This window comes from Babylonia areolata, chromosome 12 (genome assembly GCF_041734735.1).
Source record: "Babylonia areolata isolate BAREFJ2019XMU chromosome 12, ASM4173473v1, whole genome shotgun sequence".
In the NCBI taxonomy this organism is placed as follows: Eukaryota; Metazoa; Mollusca; class Gastropoda; order Neogastropoda; family Buccinidae; genus Babylonia; species Babylonia areolata.
This window is the reverse complement of record NC_134887.1, coordinates 18,583,305-18,609,465: the sequence shown is the minus strand read 5'-3', so window position 1 is coordinate 18,609,465 and position 26,161 is coordinate 18,583,305. Positions and strand designations below refer to the sequence as shown.

The 26,161-nt window shown below is 41.3% G+C and overlaps 2 protein-coding genes across 3 annotated transcripts in view; both read right to left on the bottom strand.

Annotated features, from left to right (window-relative positions):
• Positions 1-3,863, bottom strand: part of LOC143287851 (uncharacterized) — a 56,930-nt gene extending 53,067 nt beyond the window's left edge. Inside the window, exon 1 of the mRNA XM_076596089.1 lies at positions 3,726-3,863. Coding sequence (XP_076452204.1) covers positions 3,726-3,863 — 138 coding nt within the window. The remainder of the gene's footprint in view (positions 1-3,725) is intronic.
• A 15,910-nt stretch (positions 3,864-19,773) lies between these two features.
• LOC143288410 (PHD finger protein 12-like) overlaps positions 19,774-26,161 on the bottom strand; it is a 39,308-nt gene continuing 32,920 nt past the window's right edge. The window contains exons 15-16 of one of the 2 annotated variants that reach the window (XR_013056091.1): positions 23,618-25,830; positions 19,774-22,590 (exon numbers count right to left, since the gene is read on the bottom strand). Coding sequence is in view for 1 of the 2 variants with exons in the window: in XM_076596845.1 (XP_076452960.1) it covers positions 25,594-25,830 (237 nt within the window). In the remaining variant the exon portion in view is untranslated. The other variant, XM_076596845.1, reaches the window with a different exon arrangement.

Here is a 26,161-nt window from a genome sequence, read left to right as displayed (position 1 = left end):
AACTTTAGCTGTGAATAAATTCCAAAGACTTCTCTTGAAGCTGACATTAACTTTCACTGAAAGGAGTTACAAATGCTAAAAATTCCAGGTCTTTCTTCTTCTTTTTTTTTTTCTTTTTTTTTTAACTGTCTCTTGCCTTGCTTCACAGATCAAAAACAACAATGAATAATGTACAGGTTTATGGCCACCCATGAACAAAACAGGAACACCCTCTGTGAAAAATGTGGTTCTTTTTTGTCCGCCCCTATCCCCCACCCCCACCCAAAAACCAACAACAACAAACATTGAAAGCTATACTGACTGTACTGCAGCTTGTGTCTGAAGTTTGTGTTTTTTTACCCAAGAAACATGCTGGGCCATATAAAATGTGACAGTGTGAGGATTAACTATTTTTATACCTTTAACTCGAAAAGGAAAGAAAGTGTCAAAACCAGAAAAAAGACAAAGAACAAAAGGGAAAAATATCCTGTTACCTAAATCAAAACAAGAAGATAATTCAAAATCACTTAATCATAATAATAACAATAATAACAATATATAAATAATAACAATGACCCTTTTATACTTGCACACACAAGACATACACACCATCACAACCAATAACTAAGAAGAAGAAAATCTATACATGTAATGATTGATAAAGCTCAACACACCGTACTCATCTCTGTCAACAGTAACAACGAAAAACAAATGTGCACTGTAATGTATACACTCAGGTCTCCACACACGTAACATACACTGTTTTTTGGTGCTACCTTAGGAACATCTCAGTTACAATTCACTCAGCTCCTAAACATCATTTCCTGAGCATAACTGAAATTATTCCAGTGACATGTTCACATAATATTCTGCAAAAGTCAACACTGGGTAACTCCTGATACACTTCCAAGTAAACCATACCAACATGTAACAGTCAAACACTCTTTACACAAACCAAGCGTCTCTTGAGTCTGTATTTTCAGTGCTGAACAACACTACTTACAATATAAGTAAACCTTACCAACACATCAAAGCCTAACGTTCTCAAGTTGAAGTTACACATACACAAAGTGACCTTCTTCAGTCTGTATTTTCAGTGCTGAGGACTTAATTCCCTTTGACCACAATCCAACAGTCCTGTCAGGACTTGCAATCTGACCAAGGCCATTTACTGTTTAAGTCTACAGCTGCTCTGTTCTAACCCCTTGTGTGGACATGCACAGTTGATAGGATCACTGTCTTGAGCCTTTGTTGTGGAGGCAGATTATGGTCATGCTGCTCAACAACTTTTCTTACTTTTGTTACAGCTCTTCTTGTTGTGGTGGTGGTTGTTGGGAAATTATGGACAAGACCATATAAATAACTTTCTGGTAAGGTGTGTGTGTGTGTGTGTGTGTGTGTGTGTGTGTGTGTGTGTGTGTGTGTGTGTGTGTGTTTATCTATGAATGCATGGCATGTATGTATGTGTCTATGAGCATGTATGTGATGCATGTGTGTACATGTAAATAATATGCATGTGTGTATACATCATTACATGGATGATGCATGCATGCAAATATCTGTATGTGTGCATAAAAGCGTGTAAATGTGCAAGTGTGTGTGTTTATCTTTAAACAAAACAAATAATAATAATTGCTTCGAAGTACATTTTTAAACCTAACGACGTTAAACGAGTAAAACAAAAACAAACTCCACACACAGACATTACAAAACCAGCACCCTCTTGACAGGAGACATTTCATGGACCAGAACTGGACTTGATCTTTTAAATTTTGACCTTTCAAATCCATTTTTCAGGAAGAAGGGGTGGACAGGGAAGGGTGGATGGGTGTGAAAGGATTGGAGGGAATGGAACAGCACATGCTGGCTGGACAAGTTCATGTTTCCTGTGCAGAGTCTCTTCTGGAAAGTGACCTACAGTCATGCAACACTAACAGCTATTGTTGGACTGCTGGTGCTGGGACTGAGACATATAAGACCAGGTGTGGTTGTACTGGGGAATACATGGTGGACCATCTGTCTGTGTTTTCTCAACTCTCAGAAGACCGGGTATATTTCAATCCAAAAAGCAGAGTAAATTTCCTAGAACATGACAATTTCATAGTGTGGTTGGATTAAGTCTGGTCTGCTGGGCTTCCACCAGTAAACATTTTCACACTGTACAAAATCAAATTATCAAGCAGTACATTGTGTCTTGTGCCAGCTTGGCGAAAAGGCTAAGCTAGTCTTTCCCAGTGCTAGAAGAAAATAACCCAGTAGATAATAAACTGCATTCTAATAAATGTACCACTTTTGGCAAGGTAAACCATTAAACATTATTAAAATCTTAAATTAGATCTTAATCAATACTCAATACCACAATGTCACATGTTCTAAAACAGATGAAAATAAACCGCCCATCACTTTCTGGACCAATTTCTAATTCTATGACTAAAAATTCATCTTCCAAGTTTCATGTTGGGCTTGAAATACCAGGTAACAACAGGAAAGGCAGTGGTTATATCAATATGCCTAAATTCTGTCCCCATATTTTCCCTGGTCCCTCAGTTTTTGTTTACACATTCTAAAGATACTGTTCAAATTAGCTACCTCACTCATTCTCCCTCTAACACATTGCCCTAACATTTTCCTTCAATTAATTCTTTCTTTAAAAATAAACATAAAAAACCTCACTGCAGCCCTTATCAATGTTATTTCCTCAGTTTGTTCTCCAACATTAAAGAAAAGAGAGAGAGAAAAAAAAGGAGCAACTGATAAAGTGATGCCTGCTGTGGTTTGGCAAGCTTGTATTCTACTTTCCAGTAACATACTGTATAGTGTTGTATGTGTGTGTGTGTGTGTGTGTGTGTCTGTGCGCGCGCGCGCGCGCGTGTGTGTGTGTGTAAGATACACACATCCATTTTTGGTCAGTTGTGGGTGTGACACGTAAACTCCACAACAAAGCTGGCAATGACTGGAGGTAAGGCGCGTGCTCGTCCCATTGCCAGAACAGGCAACTTGACCTGATAAGGTCAGCACGCTTCGGCGTGCAGCCAATCGTTTGCAGACATTGCCTCATCACAATCTCGTTTATCTTCAACGGGTATTCTTATCCCAACAACCAGTATGCTGCAAAAACAGTCCCACTTTTCGCCGCACGAAATGGAAAAAGCTATGCACGACGTACATGTATCAACACAAACAAAACGACGCGAACCGAGACACCTCACCTGGCACGTACACTGATTTTCCTCGTCGAAGTCCTTGTGCCTCCGTTCAACGAAAACAGCCTACTGCTTGTCCTCAATAAATGCAAAAGTTTCCATGCGACCTACAACTACAAACAACCAAGAGCAAAACACATCCTTCGAAACAAAAGGTGCTATCTTATATCACAAGCGTACGTTTGCAGGTAATCTATGCCATGCAAATCATCTGGGTCACACAAAACACCAGCATTCGCTGAAGGTGGTGAAGCGGGGAGGGGTGGAGAAGAAAAAAAAAAAAAGATCCAAGGGAAGTAACTTTCCAAACAAACCACCCCGCGGAACACGAACTTGTTGACAATCTTGTCTTCAGGAATGTTCATCACGTTATTGACGGATCAATCGATCAAAACAATGAATGAAAAAAAGCAAGAATATTTCACATTTTTTGTTAATTTTTTCCTTGCCGTAATTCCAGCGTCTAAGATCAAAACAAAACAAGGACGTGTTTTCAATGTAAAGTTCATGGACGCGTTCTTTACAACATCAGAAATGGCTTACCTGAATATCCGAGAGTTCACTGGGTATTATAGAATCATATATACAAAAAAAATGTTCTGAGTCGTCGTTTCTCAGAGCAGAACCAAGGAGAAATGCGTATCTGTCGTTGTCGGCAAGATACTCCGCTTGTAAATCCATCTTGCTAGCCAGCCATTTTGAATGTTCTTCGGTCGCCAAGCAAGATTTGGCAACGCGTGAAGTTACGAGATTAAGCTTATATCCAGGATGTTTTGCAGTGTGTGTGTGTGTGTGTGTGTGTGCTTGAGCTCTCGCGACACAAACACACAGTCTGAAATATTGATAATTTTAAAAAAATGAAAAATTCAAGTTGATGTTATGTTGTTGTGAACATTGTGACAAAAACTGTGTAAAACCAGTCATGAAAACAATCAAATCAGTGACAGAAAACAGCGTAAAATGTTAGGAAACGCGTTGACACCAAGCGCGACGATATATATATGTGAGTGTGTGTGTGTGTGTGTGTGTGTGAACAACATAAAATAGAGGGAAATACTGAGGCGCACAAATGTGACAACTAAACAATCCTTCCATTGCCGGTTTAAAATCAACCTTGCAATGACTCAGAAAAGTAAACTAGGAACCCTTCATTTTGTGGTCTGTAGTGGTCAGGAAACAAATCAAGAAAAGCATGATAAAGGCAACAGAAAACTGGATTAAAGAGCAATGCCAGGAAAAAAAAATTAACCAGCACAAAGCAAGAGCGAACCACCACCACCCAGGACAAAACCGGAAAATGTCTCACTGAAGAACAGGACATTTTGAAGAGGTGGACTGAATACTGCTCCGAGCTGTACGGTCACAGAGCCACGGGAGACCCAGAGGTACTGAACGTCCCTCCAGCAACCAACAACGACAACCACCCCAAGTCAGTAAGAGTGGATAATATCCCAGCAGAGCTGGTCCAAGCAGGGGGAGAAGCAATGATCACAGCCCTCACAACCATCTGCAACAAGATCTGGCAGACAGGGGAGTGGCCAACACCGTGGACCCAGTCAATGATCATCATTCTCCCCATCTCCCCAAGAAAGGCAATCTACAACAGTGCCGGAACTACCGCACGATCAGCCTAATAAGCCATCCCAGCAAAGTCATGCTAAAGATCCTGCTAAATAGATTGAAGCCACAAGCGGAGAAGGTCATCGTAGAGGAACAAGCAGGTTTCAGACCAGGGCGCAGTACAACAGAGCAAATCTTCAACTTCAGGATACTGTGCAAGAGGTATTTCCAACACCAGCAAGACCTCTACCACGTCTTCGTGGATTTCAAGAAGGCGTTTGACCGAGTATGGCATGCAGCTTTATGGGCCACCATGAGGTTGTATAACATCAATGCCAACTTGACCCGAGTGATACAGAACCTCTACAACAAAGCCACCAGCGCAGTCTACTTCAACAGTAACATAGGGGACTGGTTCAGAACCACAGTCGGAGTGAGGCAAGGCTGTTTGCTCTCACCAACTCTCTTCAACATCTTCCTGGAAAGAATTATGACTGATGCACTTGAAGACCACAATGGCCAACAATAGTCAATATAGTGGTCAGCTCAGTAATGGTCAAACCGCCCTGCGAATACGCCCAAATCAATGCATTTCCGCCACAAAGTGATGCAAGTTGAAGTCTGGTAGTGTACAACATTGGTCAGTAGTGGTCAAGCAGTGGTGAAACACCTGCTACTAATCTGTAATAGACAGATGTAACAAAATAACACAGTGTGTGCACTTTTGGGTCCGGCAGTCAATAGTGGCCAGCAATGAGTGGTTCTAGACATGGGGGAACAGACCTGGGGGAACTTAGACCTGGGTGAAAAAAAATTGGGGGGAACATAGACCTGGTGGAACACATAGCTGACCCACGACAGCTGTTTAGTTGCCGGACGCTACCGTACTGCCGATAGCACTACTGCTTCTGTTCTGTCAGTGTTGATCTGACAAACTCTTGTGCCAAATATTATGCGTCACTTTAGGGTCGGGAGCTAATTAGTAGGGTCACTTTGATGAAATCCAGAGGTCAATATCACAACGAGCGTGCTTAGAAAAAAAACACACAAAAAACCACCCCCCAAACAAAAAGCCCTACAAGATTCATTCCTGTAATTGCCAGGGAATGTATACCGATGTGCCCATGCCCCCCCCCCCCCCCCACACACACACACGTGTGCGGATGAAATGGCACAATAGATCACATACATACTTTATACCATTGCTTACATATGACAATAGACACTCCTACCCCCACCCGAACCATGGCAACAGCAGACGCACACGCACTCTGACATACAGTATACACGTGCGCGCGCACGGACACACACACACACACAAGAGTGACATACTATCTCCATCCCTGTCTTCACACACACTGACACACGATCTCCACCGCTCGTCTCCCAGGACTGTTCGTCACTACCATCACATAACAAAATTGTTCGTGGCATTTAAGGTCATTGAGGCTGTTTGTGTCGAAATTTCGTTAGCTGATCATGCGCAATGCACTTCATAGTTCATGGCTGCAGTTTGGTAAACGTCATTTAGATCTGGAACTATCACCGATATACTAAGTGCATGCTGGGTATGTTTTGTTTCCATAACACACCGAACACTGACAAGGATTAATAATAATAAATAATAATAATAATAATGGATACTTATATAGCACACTATCCAGAAATCTGCTCTAGGTGCTTTACAAAAACGCTTTTGATAACATAAAACATTATATCTATGTTACATACACACACCAAAATGTGACCACACACACACACACACACACACACACACACACACACACACACACACACACACGCACGCACGCACGCATACACACACACGCACGCACGCACGCACACACACACACTGCATACATACATTTTAACATACATGTGTATCTAACAGCTACCCTAACACATACGCACACATAGGCAGGCACAAACTTACATAAACACACGCACACACAATACACATTCATATACATGCATGTAGTTGTGGACCTGCCACAATTGAACTTATTGCTGAGGGAAAAGGTGAGTTTTGAGACGAGATTTAAAAGATGCGAGGGAATCAGAATGACGGAGGTTATCAGGGAGCTTGTTCCACGTCTTTGGCGATTGAAAAGAAAACGATCTGTGTCCATAGGTCTTACTTCTGACGTGAGGTATCCTGAGAAGTCGAGTATCAGAGGAAGAACGGAGCTGGCGAGACGGGGTATAGATATGGATGAGTTCAGAAAGATACTTTGGGCCAGATCCGTTGACTGCAGAAAAGGTCAGAGTGGATAGCTTATAGTCTATTCGATCAGAAACAGGCAACCAGTGGAGAGACTGAAGAAGAGGAGAAACATGGTCAAATTTAGAAGCTCTGCAAATGAGTCTGGCAGCGTTATTCTGAATTCGTTGGAGTCTGTCCAACAGGTATTTGGGAAGGCCGGCCAAAAGAGAATTGCAGTAATCCAATCTTGAGAGAACCAGAGAGCATACAAGTGTCTTGGTTGCATCGGTTGAGAGATAGTGGCGGATAGAGCTGATTCTACGCAGTTCCAAATAGGCAACTTTACAGATATTCGAAATGTGCTGTTGGAAGGAAAGAGACTGGTCCAGGATTACACCAAGACTGCGAACAGAGGGAGAAAGTGAAACAGGTGTGCTATTGATCAGAACAGAGTCAGGAAAGGAAGGATGTTGACGAAACTTCTTTGGACAGGTTATCATCAATTTAGTCTTATCATCATTTAATTGCAGCTTGTTGAGAGTCATCCAGTCCTTTAGGCCAGCAATGCACTCCTGTGTTTGAGTCACCAGTGCATCAAATTCAGCTGTGGAAGCCGACTGATAAAGTTGTGTGTCATCAGCAAAGCTCTCATGCGACATCGCATGATGACTGATGACATCCGACACAGGAGCCGCATACAGCACGAAAAGAACAGGACCTAGGACGGACCCTTGTGGGACACCATATTTCAAGGCAGATACTCTAGAGTATGTACCATTTACACACACTTTCTGTGTACGATCTGACAGGTAAGACGTGATCCATGCTAGTGCAGTGTCACGAATACCAAAGGAAGTTTTAAGTCTGTTCAAGAGGATAGAGTGGTCGATAGTGTCAAAAGCTGCTGACAAATCTAAGAGAGCGAGAACAGATATCTTATCCTCATCAAATCCCGAAAGCAAATCATTCACTATTCTAAGAAGGGCTGTTTCGCAACTATGACCACGTCTATAAGCTGACTGGTGGGAATTAAGTAAGCCATTCTGCTCCAGATGAGCTAAGAGCTGAGACAATATGATCTTTTCTAGCAGTTTTGATAAAAATGACAGGATTATGGGATCTTTAACATGCGGATTTTATCTGCATGTGCGTACACACGAAGGGGGTTCAGGCACTACTAGCAGGTCTGTACATCTGTTGACTCCTTGAGAGAATGGAAAAGCCTTCATCCTTAATCCACCAGACGCCGTGACCGAGGTTAATTTTACTATAAAGATGCTAATTTCACTTATGTAACTGATGCTTCTGTGCCTTATTGGCTAAATTTAAACTTGATTGTGTAGATTAGACTGGTGCAATAGCTGAGTGGTTAAAGCGTTGGACTTCCAATCTGAGGGTCTCAGGTTTGAATCTCTGTAACAGCGCCTGGTGGGTAAAGAGTGGAGATTTTTCCAATCTCCCAGGTCAATATATGTGCAGACCCGCTTGTGCCTGAACCACCTTCATGTGTATATGCATGCAGAAGATCAAACACGCACATTAAAGATCCTGTAACCCATGTCAGCATTCAGTGGGTTATGGAAACAAGAGCATACCCAGCATGCACACCCCTGAAAACGGAGTATGGCTGCCCACATGGCGGGGTAAAAACGGTCACACGTAAAAGCCCAAACGTGTACATACGCATGAACATGGAAATTGCAGCCCATGAACGATTATGTGGGACACAGCTTGGTATTGTTTTGTATGGACTTCACTACCTTATTCAATACCATGTGCAAGCATACATGCAAAAAGTGTGGAGGGTTGTGTGGATATTGGTGTGTGTGTGTTTGTTTTAAATAGTGGAAAGGTGATACTTTTCTTGGGCTTGCTTTGCTGTGACTGTTGTGTTTGATTTTTTGTGTTAAATATGTTGAATGCCAAAGTTTACGGTCTGCTTGTAATCTGTATGTATCACAGACTTCCACCACAATTTCTTTTACTGAGAAAATAAAATTATTCTGAATCTACAGGCATTCAATCTGTCTAGCTGATGCCCCCTAATACATGTGTGCCACATTATTACCTTTCTCACACAAGCACATTCATGTCAAGAGACAGATACCCAATTATTTCTTTTTCTTTTTGACGAGTGCAAAAGGCGAGTGGTTAAAACATTGGACTTTCAATCTGAGGGTCTCAGGGTTCGAATCTCGCTAATGGCGCCTGGTGGGTAAAGGGTGGAGATTTTTCTGATCTCCCTGGTCAACATATGTGCAGACCTGCTTGTGCTTGAACCCCCTTCATGTGTATATGCAAACAGAAGACCAAATACGCACATTAAAGATCCTGTGATCCATGTCGGTGTTTGGTGGGTTATGGAAAGGACATTCCCAGCATGCACACCCCCAAAAACGGAGTATGGCTGCCTACATGGCAGGATAACGGTCATTCACATAAAAGCCCACTCATGTACATACGAGTGAACGTGGGAGTTGCAGCCCATGAACAAAGATCTCTTGTTTTTTCAGAGGGTGGGCAGGAGAGAGATGTTGATGAGGGTTTGCAATCTGTAAAGAAGTAATGGGTGTTTGAACCTGAAAATAATACACAAAGTACACCACAAAACTTGTAATTCTTTTATTTTCAAAACCATAACATCAACTCTTTGTTTACTTCCCCCTTCCTCAAATCTATATACAACGCATCATATGACGAGAAATACCTGTGCATTACATTTTTCACTAGTTGAAACTATCATTTCGTGTAAGAACATGTCATGCAAAAGGACATTTCTCCAATTTTATGAATGTCATATTCCACAGAATATAATACAGGTTTATAATACACACTGTTGTAAGTGATATTTCACATATATACATATGTACAAAAAACATGTTTTAATAGTTCCTTTCATATTCTGCTGTAAACATAAACATACTTTTTTTTGTATAAGTAGTTATCCAGACAAGTAAATAACAGAATATCAACAGTCAGACAAATTAGCATGATAAATGTTAATCTTTACACGAACGAACAACAGTAAAACCCATATAATTAAATCATATGGGGGGGGGGAAGAAGCTGACTTTTCTCATAAACGATGAAAACAACTTGTGACTCCTATTTGCTTTCTTTTGAAATATTAGAACACCAATGTGAAAATAATATATTATGCCTGCAGTAGAAGATTATATTATACACATACACACTTACAAGTATAATTTTATAAACACATTTTACAACACTAATAGTATATGTCTTCTTTATGTTTAAAAACACCCCAGAACACTTAAAAATTCCTTCGATCATTCAGTGATTCACTCACGACGACTTGAAAACCGAACACTTATGTTCAAATTCAAACTGATCTCGGATCAGAACTGTACTTGTAGTAATGAACTGACAATTGCAGTATATGTGAACTACGATTAAATCTGAACACTTGTCCATGTGTACTAATACTTCCAATAGATTTATAATTACTCTCACACAATATTGGAACTAAATGTGATAACAAACAAAAACTGAATAATCACGAGATGAGAGAAATCTGAACTATAAATGCAGCTCTGGAACTTTATAAATTTAGTTTTATAGTTTACAGTACTTTAATTGAAACGATAAATATCATCACAAAAACAGTCACTGGATATATACTGGAAGATAAATTTAAACAAGACAAAACAAGAAAAGAAAAGAAAAAAGAAATTAGAAACCAAAACCAATCACAAAGTCTGTCATTCTTCACACTGGGAGATATAAATGATAACACCACAATAAAAAAAAAAGCCTTAAATTAGAAATAAAAAACAAAAACAATCACAAAGTCTGTCATTGTATATGCTGGGAGATAAACAAAAGCAAAACCAACAATAAAATACCAACTCAGAAACAAAAACATCACAAAGTCTGTCATTGTATATATTTGGAAAAAGAAGGGGGTGGGGGGAAACACCATTAGATATGCCCTTTCAGTTTATCACTGATTACCAGGTTACTGTTCCGGGGGAAAAAAAGACTTTAAATACCTCATTCAATTTCACCACAGTCTGAAAAGTGCTTCCATTGAGTCAGAGCTGGGAATAAAGCAAACACATTGATTTCAGTATCTTCTCTCTTGACCTTTATTTTGAAATTATATGGCTTTTCCACGACTGACATTTCTTTCACATTCCACTGCCTTAAAATTCTGACTTAAGTTTTCCCCAGATGTGAAGAAACTTTGACCTAGACATTGTGGGTTGGGTTGCATAAAGACAGATTGAGGCAGAAACTTATACAGTGCCTATCCTCAGTCAAAAGACAAAGCTCTAAGCACTTTATAACACAACTGCAAAGCTCACAAGCTCTGTCCTTTTACACACACTGAAGTCAACCAATAGACTCAGATGAAAGGAGAAGAGAATTTCATCCTGCTCTGAACTATTTTTAGTGGTGGGAACAGGAAACAAGACAGCTCAGCTGCTCTCTTTGTATTTAAAGTTTTCCCCCATCATTTAAAATCTCCAGAGAAAGGAACAGAACACTGAAGTAAATCAGATGTAGTATTGATAGGCTGATCATGCACATTCAACCAATGGAAGTTTTCATTTGTGCCATCAATGGCAAACCTGGAGGAAAAAAGTTATGAAAAATTTCCTTTTAAAAAGCAACAAAGGTAAGTGACTGCTCTGGCACATACACTTAATTATACAAAAATAAAAGTGATCTCTCCATTCACTTGGAACCATACAGTATATGACAGTTCACTGACTGTCTTCATGCACGTTAAGTAGAAACAAAATAGAAATCACTTCGTGCTTTCACTCAAACCTACAGGACTTGGATTTGTGGCCAATATCGAAGGGCAATGACAGCAATATCATATTTTCTTGTCACAATAGATGACAGCACAACAGCTGAGTGGTTAAAGTGTCAGACTTTCAATCTGAAGGTCCTAGGTTCGAATCCTGGTCATGGCACCTGGTGTATAAAGGGTGAAGATCATTCCGACCTCCCAGGCTAACAGATGTACTGTCCTGTTAGTGCCTGAACCCCCTTCTCGTGTGTATGCATACAGAAGATCAAATACATGTGTTAAAGATCCTGTAAACCAGGTCAATGTTCGGTGCTGTTATGCACCCCCCAAAAATCGGAGTGTGACTGCCTACATGGCAGGGTAAAAACAGTCATACACGTAAAAGCCCACTTGTGCACTGTATGAGTGAACGTGGGAGTCGCAGCCTATGCACAAACAAGACAGATTTCTCTGCGTGAAATTCTGAGGGCACGAGTATGCTGCTACTGTACAACATAATAGATTTCTTTCTTTCTCCATTTTGTTGCCAATCAAAGATGACTTCTTTGTGCTTTAAAACAACAACAACAAAAAACAACAAACAACTGAAAAAGCCTTCTTTGAACAAAAAACCTTCTTTGCACAGTCTCCAAGTCTATAAAGTTGACAAGAAGGCAGGCTATAAGCATCAGAGGAAGTACACTGTACATCAGACACAATCTCCAATCATTTATCACAGATTTGAACATCAACACAATAGCAACCAGCCATGCATGTCTTGTCACACAAGTCAGCATAAAAAACCACAACATTCTCACTCTTAGATATAACAGGCTCTGTTGAAATTGCAAAAATCTCAACACTGTATGTACAGGTATAATACATATTTACATCCTTCCAATCTGAACAGAAGAACATCTATGATACATTCAAGATGTAAAAAAACAACAACAACAACTGACAAAACATACAGTGAAAATTTTAACCCATTCAACTCTAGGCAGCCTCCCTGCTATACTGATGGGGAAAACATTGGAAAAATACTGAAATCAAAATTTTTCCTCCTGACGTGTGGACACAGCTGAAAATACTGTAGAAGTTAGCTCCCTTTACTTGCACTTGATGCAAATGAAGAAACAAAGAATCTGTTTTACTGAAACAAAGTTCATCGCTACAGCACTGCATGGGTGCAAGGCTGAAAGAGTTAAGTCCTGCTGTGTGTGGTGTAAAAACCTGACAAAAGTAACTGGCCTGTTGATTTCTCAATCCATAGATATTACACCCCACTGCTAAAGCTAGGAACCTGCATATCCACATCACAATTTTCCTTTATAAAAAAAAATTGCTCCTTGCTCTCAGGTTGGTTTCATGTCTACATATTTCCTGTAATATGTGCAATTCCCTTATTGCAACAGCTAAAGGGAAACCACTCCAGCACTCTACTGATTCACTGCAACCAAGCAGAACCATTGTTCATTTTTGTGTCATGCAAAGTTTTCCCCCAAAAATTATGCTGGTGATAAATGACAGCCTGCTGACAGCTGAAACATCTTGATATTTGCTTTGACTTACAAGACCTTTCCAAAATGCCTTAGGGACAGGGTTAAATCAATGACACTCATACAATGCTGACCAAATCCCTGGAGAAACTGGAAAAAAGAAGAAGGTAAATTCTTGGTTGGTTTGCTGCAGTAAAATATGACCATAAAGTAATCATCATAATCCTGACAAGAAAAGGCATTATCAGATTACCTTTTAAACTTGTTTTTGCAGTACTTTATTAAGGATCAGAACTAGACCTTTTAGTCCCAAGGTTAACCTGAAGTAATTGCAATGCAGGCTTTTGCCCAGGCATAGCTTTGTTTTCAATTAACAGGTTATTCCAGAACCACCACTGACACTGACCTTGAACATCCAAGTTGACTTTGAATGGACCAACTGACAACTGACCTTCTAAAAGCTGTGCAGCTCTCAACTGACCTAGTGGCAGCCATGCAAATTTGAGAAATGACATTCATTTTTAATCTGCTGAAGATGTTACTGCATAGTGTACCTTTTATTTTATTTTATTATCTTATGTTCATGTATCTTTCAATGCATAACCATGAAAAATACGAGCATGGGTAAGAGATGAAAAGTGTAAATGGTGAAAGAATTAAAATTTGTAGGAGCAGTCCAACAGTGAACTTCCCCCAGTATTGATACATGTGACATCCTTACATTGATTCTCTTTGGATCCTTCCAATACTTAACAAGAGAAAAATAATTAAATATAAAGCAGAAAATGCCTTTTTTTTTTCTTTTCTTTTTTTAACAGTGTAAACTGTGGTAGAGATGAAAGCTCTGTTTCCCACAGCTTTTTTTTTCCCTTTCTTATTTTGTTATGTACATGCACACAGTGTCTTACTGATACAGCTAAAACTCAGCAGCCTAAGCTGGTTTCAGAAAATTTTATATTCAACATCAGCTGTTTCTATTATCCAAAAACTGAACACATCTTATGTTTTCTCTGTTTTAACACCTTTCTGATAACTCACCACTGAATTTCCTGGCCCAGTCAGTCAGTTTATTACACAACTTGAAACTTGCCTGGGTCCTTAGTTTTGTGGAAAAGACCTTACATACGTAGTGTGTTGCTCAGCAAAATTCTAATCTGTCTTCAACAACAGACATTAAAATTACTCTACAATAACGGCACAGACTCATAGTTTTAACAGTAACACAACACTGGCCTCCAGATGTAACTTGAAAGAATCACCCTTATTCTAGCTGGAGAAATTCTCCAGACAAGTCCAGTTTGCAGTTCAAATCGACTGGTCTTTAATGTTTCAAGATATTAACATAAACTTTCCCTGCCTTCATTACAGCCTTTCAGATGGGACAAATAAAAGAAGAAAAATTAAAAAAGCTTCCACAATACCTCTTGAAATACTGCAGTTAGAAAATGTGTAAAAAAAAAAATGACCAAGATGATATTTTCATTGATCTAAATTATATCTTTTGCTCATTGTCAAATAAACTTTTTTTTGTAGAATTGAAAAGTCCTGAAATGTAAATACAGAGCTGAACAGTTCTGGCGACACTGGACAGGACCACATTAGATCAGCCTTTCACTTACCTCCTAACAACTTTTATCTATATGTTTGTGTATGCCTAACTTTTAATATATTCCTCTTTTCCATGACTTAACTGCTTGATACTTCAATTTAAAAACAATAACATCCAAAATAACTTACATTTATGTGTTTGTGTATGCCTAAACATAATATTCTTTTCCATTACTCAACTGCTTGATACAATTTCAAAACAGAACTAACTATCACACAGTGAACAATTCCCACAGACACGGACTTTAAAGGCAAGATGACAGATGAGAATGTTAGAGATTGCCGACTCGAATGTTCAGCAAGTTCCTTCTATTTAACTGAATACCCTTTGGTTTGCAATAAACACATCAACATTGTAGTTAGTGTTATTCTGTGTGGTCTGTCCAGACACATCATCATCATGTTATTCTGTATGGTCTATCCAGTAACATTTCAGTTAGTGGTATTCTGTGTGGTCTGCCCAGAATTTTCTTTTTCATTTACCTGCAGACAAGGAATGTCATACAGTCTTAAAATTGCACCAGAACAAAAAAGAAATTTTTTATCTAAAATTTCGTTTAAATAACAAACTTACCGTGACCCACTAGTGCAGACTCCGTCAGGGGTCTGACATTCCTGTCCTGTGCAAACTACTATCCGCCTATGTGGAGAAAACGAAAGTAACTACGGCCGATAACCTCCTGGAAGTAGGTAACCTCCCCTTTGTCCCGCTGGCTAGCGCCCTCTTTTGATGGCAATATGCCATCACCAGCGCAGCGAGCAGGGAGAACAGGAAGCGGGGAGGACGGGAGGGTCTTAAAATTGGGTCACGGTAAGTATGTTATTTAAACAATTTTAGCTAGAAAATTACCTTTTAATTACACATACTTAACCGTGACCCACTAGTGCAGAATAGCACGAACAGGTGGAGGGCTCGCCTGTTCTAAGGTCTTTGTGCTACAATGGCCTGTTGTGCAACTACCACAGAAGCGATGCCTCTTGAGCCATCATCCTGCAGGTGTGCGACGAAGGTGGCAGGGTTTTTCCAGTAGGCAGTATCCATGATGTCTTGCAGCCGTGTTGAGTGGGCTAAAGCAGGAGAAGAGGACCATGCTCTGACTTCATGTGCTCTGGCTGAGGAGGCATCAAGTCTCAACCCTGCACCTGCATATGCGCCTTTAATTGCATTGACTATCCATCGTGACAGAGACTTTTGCTAATGTCACGTGGATGGTCCAGGTTCCAGCTAATGAAGAGGCGTTGTTTGGACGATCGGAAGGGACGCGACCTTTTAAGGTATATGCGCAGGGCCCTGACTGGGCAGAGGAATATGTCCTCGTTGTCATGATGAAAAGAATGGGAGAGGGTGTACTGGGAGTTTGATTTTTGGCAAGAAATTTTATGGCCGCAGTGGGGAAGACTTGACCAAAGAGGGAACCGTCGGTGGTGGGAAGAGCTCTGAGGGAAGTATGCTCTGGTGGAAAGCGCACGTATGGGGAGCTGTCGAGCACAGCATCCCTCCTGGCCAAAATAACATTTATATAGGCCTGCGACTGTATATTTGCAGATCGCATGAGAAGCTGGCTGATCTGCTGGACAAAAGGGGAGAAGATGGTGATGTCAAGGCCGGCTGGTTGATCATTGGGGGTTTCCATCAGGGCTGTGGCAAGGCCCGCAAGGAAGTTGTCTATGGCAGCAGTCGATTCTAGTGATATTCTGACAGCTTCCTCCAAATCCATAAGGAATCTGTCAGGCAATGCTACAATGCGATTGCCATGCAAGTTGTGTGGGAGGAGTAATAGGTCTTCCTGAGAAAGAGGCAGGGGTCTAGGACCCGGAGCTAAAAGTGGGGGTTTTGAAGTGGGTCTGGGGAGGGTTTTCAAGAATTTCCCTCGACCCATTGAGGCTGGAAAATTTGGGACAGAGTCAGAGGGGACATCGCTGATGGGTTGGCCCCTGATGCGTGCCAGTGTGTTTTGCAGGGCGTCAAGTACCATGGGCGACTGTGTAAAGGCATAGTGAGGGCCATGGGAGGATTTGTGGATGCCCATAATCTCCACAGCACCGTGGGTCTGAGGTGTGCCCGGTGCTTGAATTGTCTCCACCCTATCTGGAGTGTAGGAAGCCAGGAGGGCTAGTGCTTCTTGCAAGGAAACCAGCTGATTATCTTCTGGAGGTGGTTGCTCTGTATCTGTATCCCCATCAGAAAATGTCTCTTCTATGGCATAGGATGATGGGTCAGGCTGTGTGCTGAGAACGTGACCGGTGTGGTTGCACTGGGTGCTATGAGTGTGTCCTGTTGTAGGGGAGAGGAGCTGCTGGGAGGTGGTAGAGGAGGGTGGAAGCTGATTTGCTGCAGCAGAAGAAGGAGCAGTAGTAGTAGAAGGTGTGACACCAGGAAGCAGAGTGGTGCATAATTGCTGCAGCAAGTTAACAATGAGTTGCTGGTTGTTTGGATGAGCAGCTTGCTGAGAAACCATTAGTGGCTGGGAAACAGCAGCAACCGGCAGTATGGCAGATGGGGTCATCACTGCATTTTTTGTTGGAACCGTGCACACACCTGCACTGTAGGCGAGGGGCAGTGCCGGTGCAAGGGAAGTAAATGTGGCAGTCACCAGTAAGGGTGCCGAAGCAGGAGTTACCTCCCTTAGATCAGGAATTCGTGACAAGGGGAGGTACGCATGCGTGTCCCCTAGTGGTCCACCTCCCTCCCTACACATGGGGAGGGCATCCCTACGCACCTCGGTTGCCAATGGATCCGAGACCGTCGAGGCATGCCGCGTGGGGGGCTCGTGATCCGATGTCACGGCCGCAACACACATAGGTCCCAGTCAAGTGTGCGGATTCAGAGCAAACATATGGTGTTGTTTCCCCAAAGGGCTTGTGTTAAAATCCATTGTTGAGGCTGTGGGCATGGGGAAAGGGATAGAGGTCAACTCGGGCACTGCCGACTGGCAGTGCCGAGAAATCGCGAACTGCGTCGAGTCCATTCGCGGGTCGAAATTAATAACATCAATGGCACTACTGACCTGGGTGTGGGGTAACAAACCCCTAGAAGTCACCTGAGGAGGCGTAGGAGGTAGCGGGGGTCTGGAGTCAACTGGAGGTAGTGGAGGAGGCATGGGGTTGGCGTTGTTGAGAGAGGCAGAGGTAGAGGGCCCAGAGTGATTGCGAAGCGATTGTGATCGTGCCTTAATTTTAGTCTGATCTCCCAATCGAGCCACATAATTTTGCGACCTGTCTGAAGACATAATGGGACAAAAAGCAGAAATGCCAAAGAATCGATAGAAAATGCGAAAAAACTTAGCCGTATGAAGTGCACAGGAACAGGAGTCGAGATGGCTGCCGGAAAAAGAGGGCGCTAGCCGTTGGGACAATGGGGAGGTTACCTACTTCCGGGAGGTTACTGGCCGTAGTTACTTTCATTTTCTCCGCATAGGCGGATAGTAGTTTGCACAGGACAGGAATGTCAGACCCCTGCCGTAGTCTGCACAAGTGGGTCACGGTTAAGTATCTGTAATTAAACATCGTTTTTGTCAATCCAGCAGAATATCAGAAACAAACCAACAAAATCTTGTGGATCAGGAGGTGAACAAAATAAAAGTTTCCATAAAAATTGCGCTCCAACTGGTTTATGTGAAAAGAGCTTTTATTTCCTTTCTATTTTTCAGCATCATTTGGTGTAGATTAACTACTTTCAGAGAAAATAAATTTGTTTAACATTCACCATGGACATTCATACATAACACCCACTCACAGATACACACAGACAAACAAAACAGGGTTATCACACTGCCTCACTTTGTTTACACATGTGAGTCAATGATGGGAAGAAAAACAAATTGAAGAGAAAACAAAATGGCATTGTGAATGAGAACAAAAAAAAGTTTTAATGACAAAAAAATTCTAAAAAGCACTCCTTAATTTTTTCTCTCTTTTTTTTTAAAGTCTAGTTTCGACGTCTACAAGCTTCTCAAATGAATGATTCACAGCCCATGACTGATCTACAACTGCACACATACAGAAAACACAATTCTTTATGCAGTAGTCTTGTGGGTACAAACTGGGAGTCTTAGGCTTGATTCCTACAAAATACCAGAATCTTTGCTGCACCCCATGTGGCAGGATCATATGCATTATTTTATCTAAGGATCATATACATTATTCCATCTTGTAGTTTCACATTTACTAACCTACAGTTGTTTGCACCCTTTGTAACTAGGCATGTTTGAATTTTTTCCCCCAATTCTTTTCTGTCTTGCATTAAAGGCCAGCTAGTCTAGGAGTATGACATAAAAATTATGGACTTAAGTGGAGGTGAGGCGAAGCATTATATGTATGAATTTTATGTCAACCCTGAATTTCATCACACTTTTGACTGTCTTCAATAACTGAACAACTGGCTGGACTTTTGTCGTGGGAACTAACTGGACCACTGTACTAGCAGAGATGTGGGTACACTCTCAACAGCTCAGTGTTCCCAATGCACGTATAATTTTGAGGGTCAATATGAATGTCTCATTTTGGGAAGGGGAAAGGGGGGGGGGGGGGGGGATTTGGGTCAAAGTTTGAGGATCAGACTATAAATCATCCCATGTTTCAGCTTGTTGCTTTTTGTTTGTTCCTAAGACATCACAAACACACACTGGCAAAAAAAAAAGAAAAAAAAGTCTTAACTATTATTTCTTTAATGATTGCAGTAACAACCAAAAAATATGATGTCTCAATGCCAGTTTCAGTAGCTCAAAGAGGCGTCACTGCGTTTGGACAAATCTATATACGCTACACCACATCTGCCAGATGCCTGACCAGCAGTGTAACCCAACGCGCTTAGTCAGGCCTTGAGGCCACAACGAAATGACTGCTATCATGGTCTGGGCTTATGTATCACTGTCAGAAACAAAACTATAAAAAGAAGGGGGGAAAAAAAGGAAATTTTCTATCTTCTCTGAAGTACAAGTACCAAGTCACATTAAAAAAAACAAAAAAAAAAACCACCACCAAAATTAAGCATGTCAGGCATCATGCATCCGACAGTTATAACCTAAATAATTATGATCAACTTAATTTCATTTATTCATTTACATGAAACCAGCTTCAGGGGCTTTTTCTTTTGACAGAATTTCTGAAATGAATCTTCTGTCACTGTGTCAGGTTGTCTTAAAAAACAAAAAACAAAACTGGTTGCCAAGTAGCTGCTTTCAAAAGCATTAATTTTTTTAAAATATATATGTATATATTTTTTTTTTTTTACTGTGAACCTGAGATGCACATTGTGCAGAAAAGTATCCCAGAGCAGAACTCCTACAGTCATGCAGTTAAAACTTGCGCCTGATACCTTTTCGTGCAGCCTTCACAGTGTCTTCATTCTTAGTTTTGATGGGCCCGCATTTGCTGTGGTTGAAAACCCCACGGCCAATATTTTGACTGGATGACATGTCTTACCAATAATTAATTTAGAATTTCTGCTTGTACAGCTTTTAATTGACAAACGGGTATTCGTGCCCTAGCTAGCACATCAGTGACATTTTTAGCGTTTGTATGGTGCATGATTGTGTGAATGCGCTCTGCGTAGACGTTTCCATCTCCAGAAAGGGAAGTAAATGTGTTAAACAGGCTTGTTGTCTGCTAGACCCATCTTCCAGTGCTTGCCGGTTTACAAGCAGTTCTTTTTCAGTGAAAAAGCGTGCATCATTATGATGCATGTAGCAAAAATATTGTGTGTCAAATTGAAATCAGTGTGTCATTTACACACATATGTACGTAATCAGGAACACTGATGGCTTGACATTTAAATTTGTGAGCAATGACTGGATTATTACTGAAGCTTTCCCTACCTTACCTTCCTTCCCCTACCATTGGCAAGATATGTACAATTTGAACAGTATTGGATCCGCTGGGTCTTCCGTGCCCTTCCTTCATCCTGTAAAGATGGAAAAAAATCCTCTGTACTCAACAAGTACCCCCCCACGCTACCCTCTTACAACATCTACCCCTCTGCTCCCCAAAGATTGAGGTCTCTCTTTCAAATGAGACGATCAGCTGAAATCCTGTGTGCAGCATGCACTAACTCTTAAAACAACCCACGGCAATAAGTGTGTAGTATCTACCAATACTATGTTGGGGGGAAAAAAACCACTTTGAAAGTAACATTTACAATCCTCCACCACCCTCCGATTGAAAGTAACATTCACACACATACCCATCCCCCCACCCATCAGAAATGGTGATCATCTTTCCCTGGGAAAAGCCACCCTAATTTCATACAGATAAAACTTTTATGACTGAAGAATAACGTCAACTAGAAGAAGATTCTCAAATAACACCAAACTGACCTGGAACGGACTGAAATGCAGATTCTGGGATATTTTGCCATTTTGGTTTTATACTTATTCAACCCTTAGCCTGCCTACATTTGGCAAATAACCAAATTCTATTTGCTTGGGAATTTTCACAAAAAAAGGGTGCAGAGAAAAACTGGATTCTTTTAAGTGACACAGCTAAAAGTACATGTTTTCTGAAAGTGAATGGAAAATTCAGAAAACAAGTGTTTTGTCATGACAAAATGAAAATTTGATCCACAAGAATTTTTCAAAAATACACATGAACAAATACACCAAACACACACATCTACAAACGAAAGAATGTCAGGATTAAAATCATGAATGTCCTGGATTAAAATCACCAACCCAATGTCAAACCTACTGACCTGAAAATAAACTACCTCCACCAAACTACTGCCCTCCCCCACTCCATCTCATGTCCTGCTTCACTCTGTACACTGTAATCTGATACCTCCCCCACCCCTCCTACCCCTCGCGGGCCAGACTGACGTACACAGTGTGTTCTGTTCTCAAATCAACTCAGTACTGTTTTCTGTTAGCAAAGTCAAACTGTATTCTGCTCTCTGGGAGAAGAGAAGAGGAACTGGAGGCTGATATTCCTCACCTTCCTCTTCCAAAGAATCGTCAGATTGCAGATCATCTTTGTCTTCCCCAAGCATTCTAATTTTCATTAAGCAGCAGTTAAATCCATGTGTCACAGCGTTTAGTTTTGCTTACATATCAGCTTGGACCAGGCATCACTATTTCACTTGCCCACATCAACAATGAGTTGACATGCTCCACTCCAGTCAGCCAGTAAAATCATTTGAAAAACCACACTCCCAAGAAATGAAGGGGATTTCTCAGTTACTGAAGTCAGAGGTACTTTTGCATATCTACAGCTACTAACCTTATAAGCCCCACACTATGTAAAAAAAACCTTTTGCATGACAAGAGATATGTAGCCACCATTTGGGAACAGCTTACGTGGCAGTAGCAGGTGAGCGGATTATCCGGTGTTCTGGAATGCCTTACATGGCAGTCTAAAGGTTAAAAAAGAAAAAAGAAAAAAGGAAAACATTATTTGAAATCTTGCATAGCATTTGCGTTAAGTCCATCCAAAGATGGTGTACTTTTGTTATGAAATGACAGCATGCTGAAATATACGTATGTGGTTGACATATGTTTGATACATTTTTGTTGTGAATTCTATAATACCTTTAAACAGGGCTGTGGCCTTTTCTTGAATAAATCATCACTACTGTTCCTTATCTAAACAAAAACAAGAGAGAAAAAAGTACAGCAATCGCAATTGTAGTTTTTTGAAGTTCTGTGCATAGTTCTGCCTAGTTTATCTATGTCTTGATCAATTTTCTTCTTATAATTATTTTTAAGTTTGCTTTAGGCAAAGACAAATCAACAAGAAATTCAAGTTTTGTTTCAGTCTGAAATGTGTTACTTCATCTAACCTAACCTGCAAAGTGTAAACAACCACTTTTTTTTTTTTTAGCCCTTTAACTGTGTTATTGAAGACCATTGTTTCATCCCTCCAGCCCTAAAAAATAAAAAAAAACTTAACACAAACATGTTAAGTGTCAGATGTTATCAGTAGCAACCCACATCTTTTTTTCAGCTGGGATGACGCGGGTTCGAATCCCCGCAGAGGTGGGTTTTTCGGCCCGTGGCTGGCTCCTACCCAGAGTTGAATATGCTGTGGGCTTAAATGGGGAGACTGGGACCACACAGTCGAGTGTCATCCACTTCAAGGATGCATCTCTGGGTGTGTTGCTCTAATTACCTGACCAACACTGCAAGTGTCTGTATCTCTCAGGCCTGGTTAACGCCGGGATATCATTATGACAGGAAGCATAGAGTACAGCCTTGTCACACAGTCCCAAACCAAAATGGACCTCCACAGCAACATCGTCATCATCATCGTCATCCTCCTCCTCCTTCATCGTCATCAATATAAAACAAAACAGTCTCAAAGTCTGTGGCCTTTCATGCCCTGCTCTCATGGTGACCTCAGTTTCGATACCCCTCCACTTCCGTGCTTGGGGCGAGTCCTATCAATGTCGTCAGATTCATGGGGGGCTGTTGTTTGAGAGACGTGGTGGCGGTCTCCACTCTGGGAGAGACGTTCACTCAGTCTGGCTCCGCGACTAAGCCATTATTGTCGTTAGCAGGGGGCTTAGTAAGTGGTGTCCTCAATCAGAACAGGCACCACCGAAGTGACTCAGCAGCAGTGCAGGGTCTCCTCTGGTGTGTGGCCTCCAGGTGACCTAACATCAATGGTTCCCTGTGGACTGCCGACGCTCGACGGACGAACCCGGGTGTGGCTGTGTATGGGGGAATCTAAATGAGCGGTGTGGGAGTAATGCCACTGAAACGGCGCAGATGATGGGGCAGCCAAAAAACAAAACAAACAAACAAACAAAAAACAACAACAAGAAATTCAAGTTTTGTTTCAGTCTGAAATGTGTTACTTCATCTAACCTAACCTGCAAAGTGTAAACAACCACTTAGAAAAAAAAAACACTTTTTTTTAGCCCTTTAACTGTGTTATTGAAGACCATTGTTTCATCCCTCCACCCCCAAAAAATCAACAAAAACTTAACACAAACATGTTAAGTGTTAGATGTTATCAGTAGCAACCCACATATCTTTTTGACTTTCTGTGGCTCCAAGGCACATATATATAATGTCTGTCAAAATCTTACAAGTGACTGAGCAAATACTATAATTTTTGGTCTATAAGGCGCTCCTGTGCATAAGACACCTCCCCTAAATTTTACAAGATTTCAAGAACAATGCTAGAATAGGGTGCACTTGCTATCAGGCACAGTCAAATGATGATCAACCTGATGAAAGTGAAGTAACCTCGCAACTAGGTTGTAAGAAACTAGATGACATCACAAGGGTTGTTCCTGGCAAAATTCTGTAGAAAAATCCACTTTGATAGGAAAAACAAGTAAAACTGCACGCAGGAAAATTTTTTAAAAATGGGTAGCGCTGTAGTGTAGCGACACGCTCTCCCTGAGGACAGCAGCCTGAATTTCACAGAGAAATCTGTGTGATAAAAAGAAATACAAACCAACCAACCTTTAACATGGTACTGTTTGCAATACCACAAAACAAAGAAAACAAACAAGAGAAAAGACTTCCTCACTCCGATCACTGTCATTATTGCATGAGAAATCTGAAATCTGAACTAGTTCAGTGAGCCTTCATCATCAGCATGGGGATTGGTTTCGATTACCCTTTGATTCCATGCTTGATGTCAGTCCTTTCAAGGTGTAGTCTACAGTATCGGCAGATATATGGGGGAACTTTGTTGGGATGTTGTAGTCGTCTCCACTCTGGGGGAACACTCCCTCAGTCTGGCTCCACAACTAAGCGATTACTGTCGTCAGATGGGGGCTTAGTAGGTTGTGTCCTAAATCAGAACTGGCATGACTAAACACCACCAAAGAGACTCAGCAGCAGTGCAGAGTCTCCTCATATGCATGGCCTTGTGGCAGCCTGACATCAACAGTTCCCTCTAGACTGCTGGTGCTGGGACAATGACAGACAAACTCGGGTATGGCTGTGTATCGGGGAACTTGGAATGATCAGGATAGGAGAAATGCTACTGAAACCGTGCAAATAACCAGGCAGGAGAAAAACAACAAATTTGCAGAATGTGGTAAGTAAACAAGCCTCTTCCGACAAGCTGCATTCAAGGTGAAGGTCAAAGCATTACTCTTTGGCTCTGCAGTGTGTCAGCAGCTCTGTCATTTAAATACATTAGCCTCCATGACACAAGGAAGTTAAAAAGTGTCAAAAATAGTGTATTCCAAGATAGATCAATTTCTCTGTTTCAAAGTGTCAAAAATAGTGTATTACAAGATAGATCAATTTCTGTTTCAACACAAAATTGTAGGATGCACACTTTGTTTTCAGCATTATGCCAACTGGTCACAAGGATCTCTGCTTGCTAACATCAAAAGAATCAGCTGCAGGCTCCTTGATCGACTGACTATGCAAGAGATGGGATGTTTTTGTTTATTTCTATGTGGCGATCTCTGATTGCTTTTCAATAGATTTCCTAACGGAACAAATTTACCACATTTCCCCCCCATAATTGATATTGTGTTTTGAGCTTGCATTTTTGTAATAATTGCTAGAAAATGCTTGCTTGCTCTGTTATTAATTTTATTTACAAATAAACGCATTTGTGTACAAGACGCATACAGCCTCCCCAATTTGTTCATAAATATACAACTGCATCCTAATTTCGTACACAGTTCTGCCACAACCCTCCTCTACAGTCAGTAAACATAAACGGGCAGCATGCAACTTTTAACACCAAACACTGTATCTAACCCTCAGAATATCAAAACTGCTGCCTCAGTACTTGAACAACTAACTGAAGGGGAAACAAAAACAAAAACACACACACAAAAAAGAGGATACAGACACACACACACAACTGAAACTATTGCGCAGCTTTCAAATGGGTCTTCAGGAGGGACATCTGCTCAGGGGCTCTTGAGCGAGGAGGAGGCAAGAGATCGGAGGACGCCGACTGATGATCGACAATGCTGAAGACGAACTGAAGGCAACCCACTTGGATGAAGCTGCCATGGTGCAGTATGGCAGTGCCCTCCCAGCCTGCCCCGCTGCTGCCCATCAAACTGAGGCTGTTGGTTTTGCAGCCACACTGTCGTCCAGGCTGAAACAACACACCAGCAGTTAGATGGGTGTCATGACAGGTGCTACTGCTGAGTGGTTAAAGCATTGATCATTTAATGTTAGAGTACTGGGTTCTATCAAACTCAGGCTGTTGGTTTTGCAGCCACACTGTTGTCCAGACTGAAACAATACGCCAATAGTTAGCTGGGTGTCATGACAGGTGCTACTGCTGAGTGGTTGAAGCATTAATCTTTCAATGTTAAGAGTCCTGGGTTCTATCCAACTCAGGCTGTTGGTTTTTCAGCCACACTGTCATCCAGACTGAAACAAAACCACATCAGCAGTTAGCTGGATGTTATCACAGGTGCAAC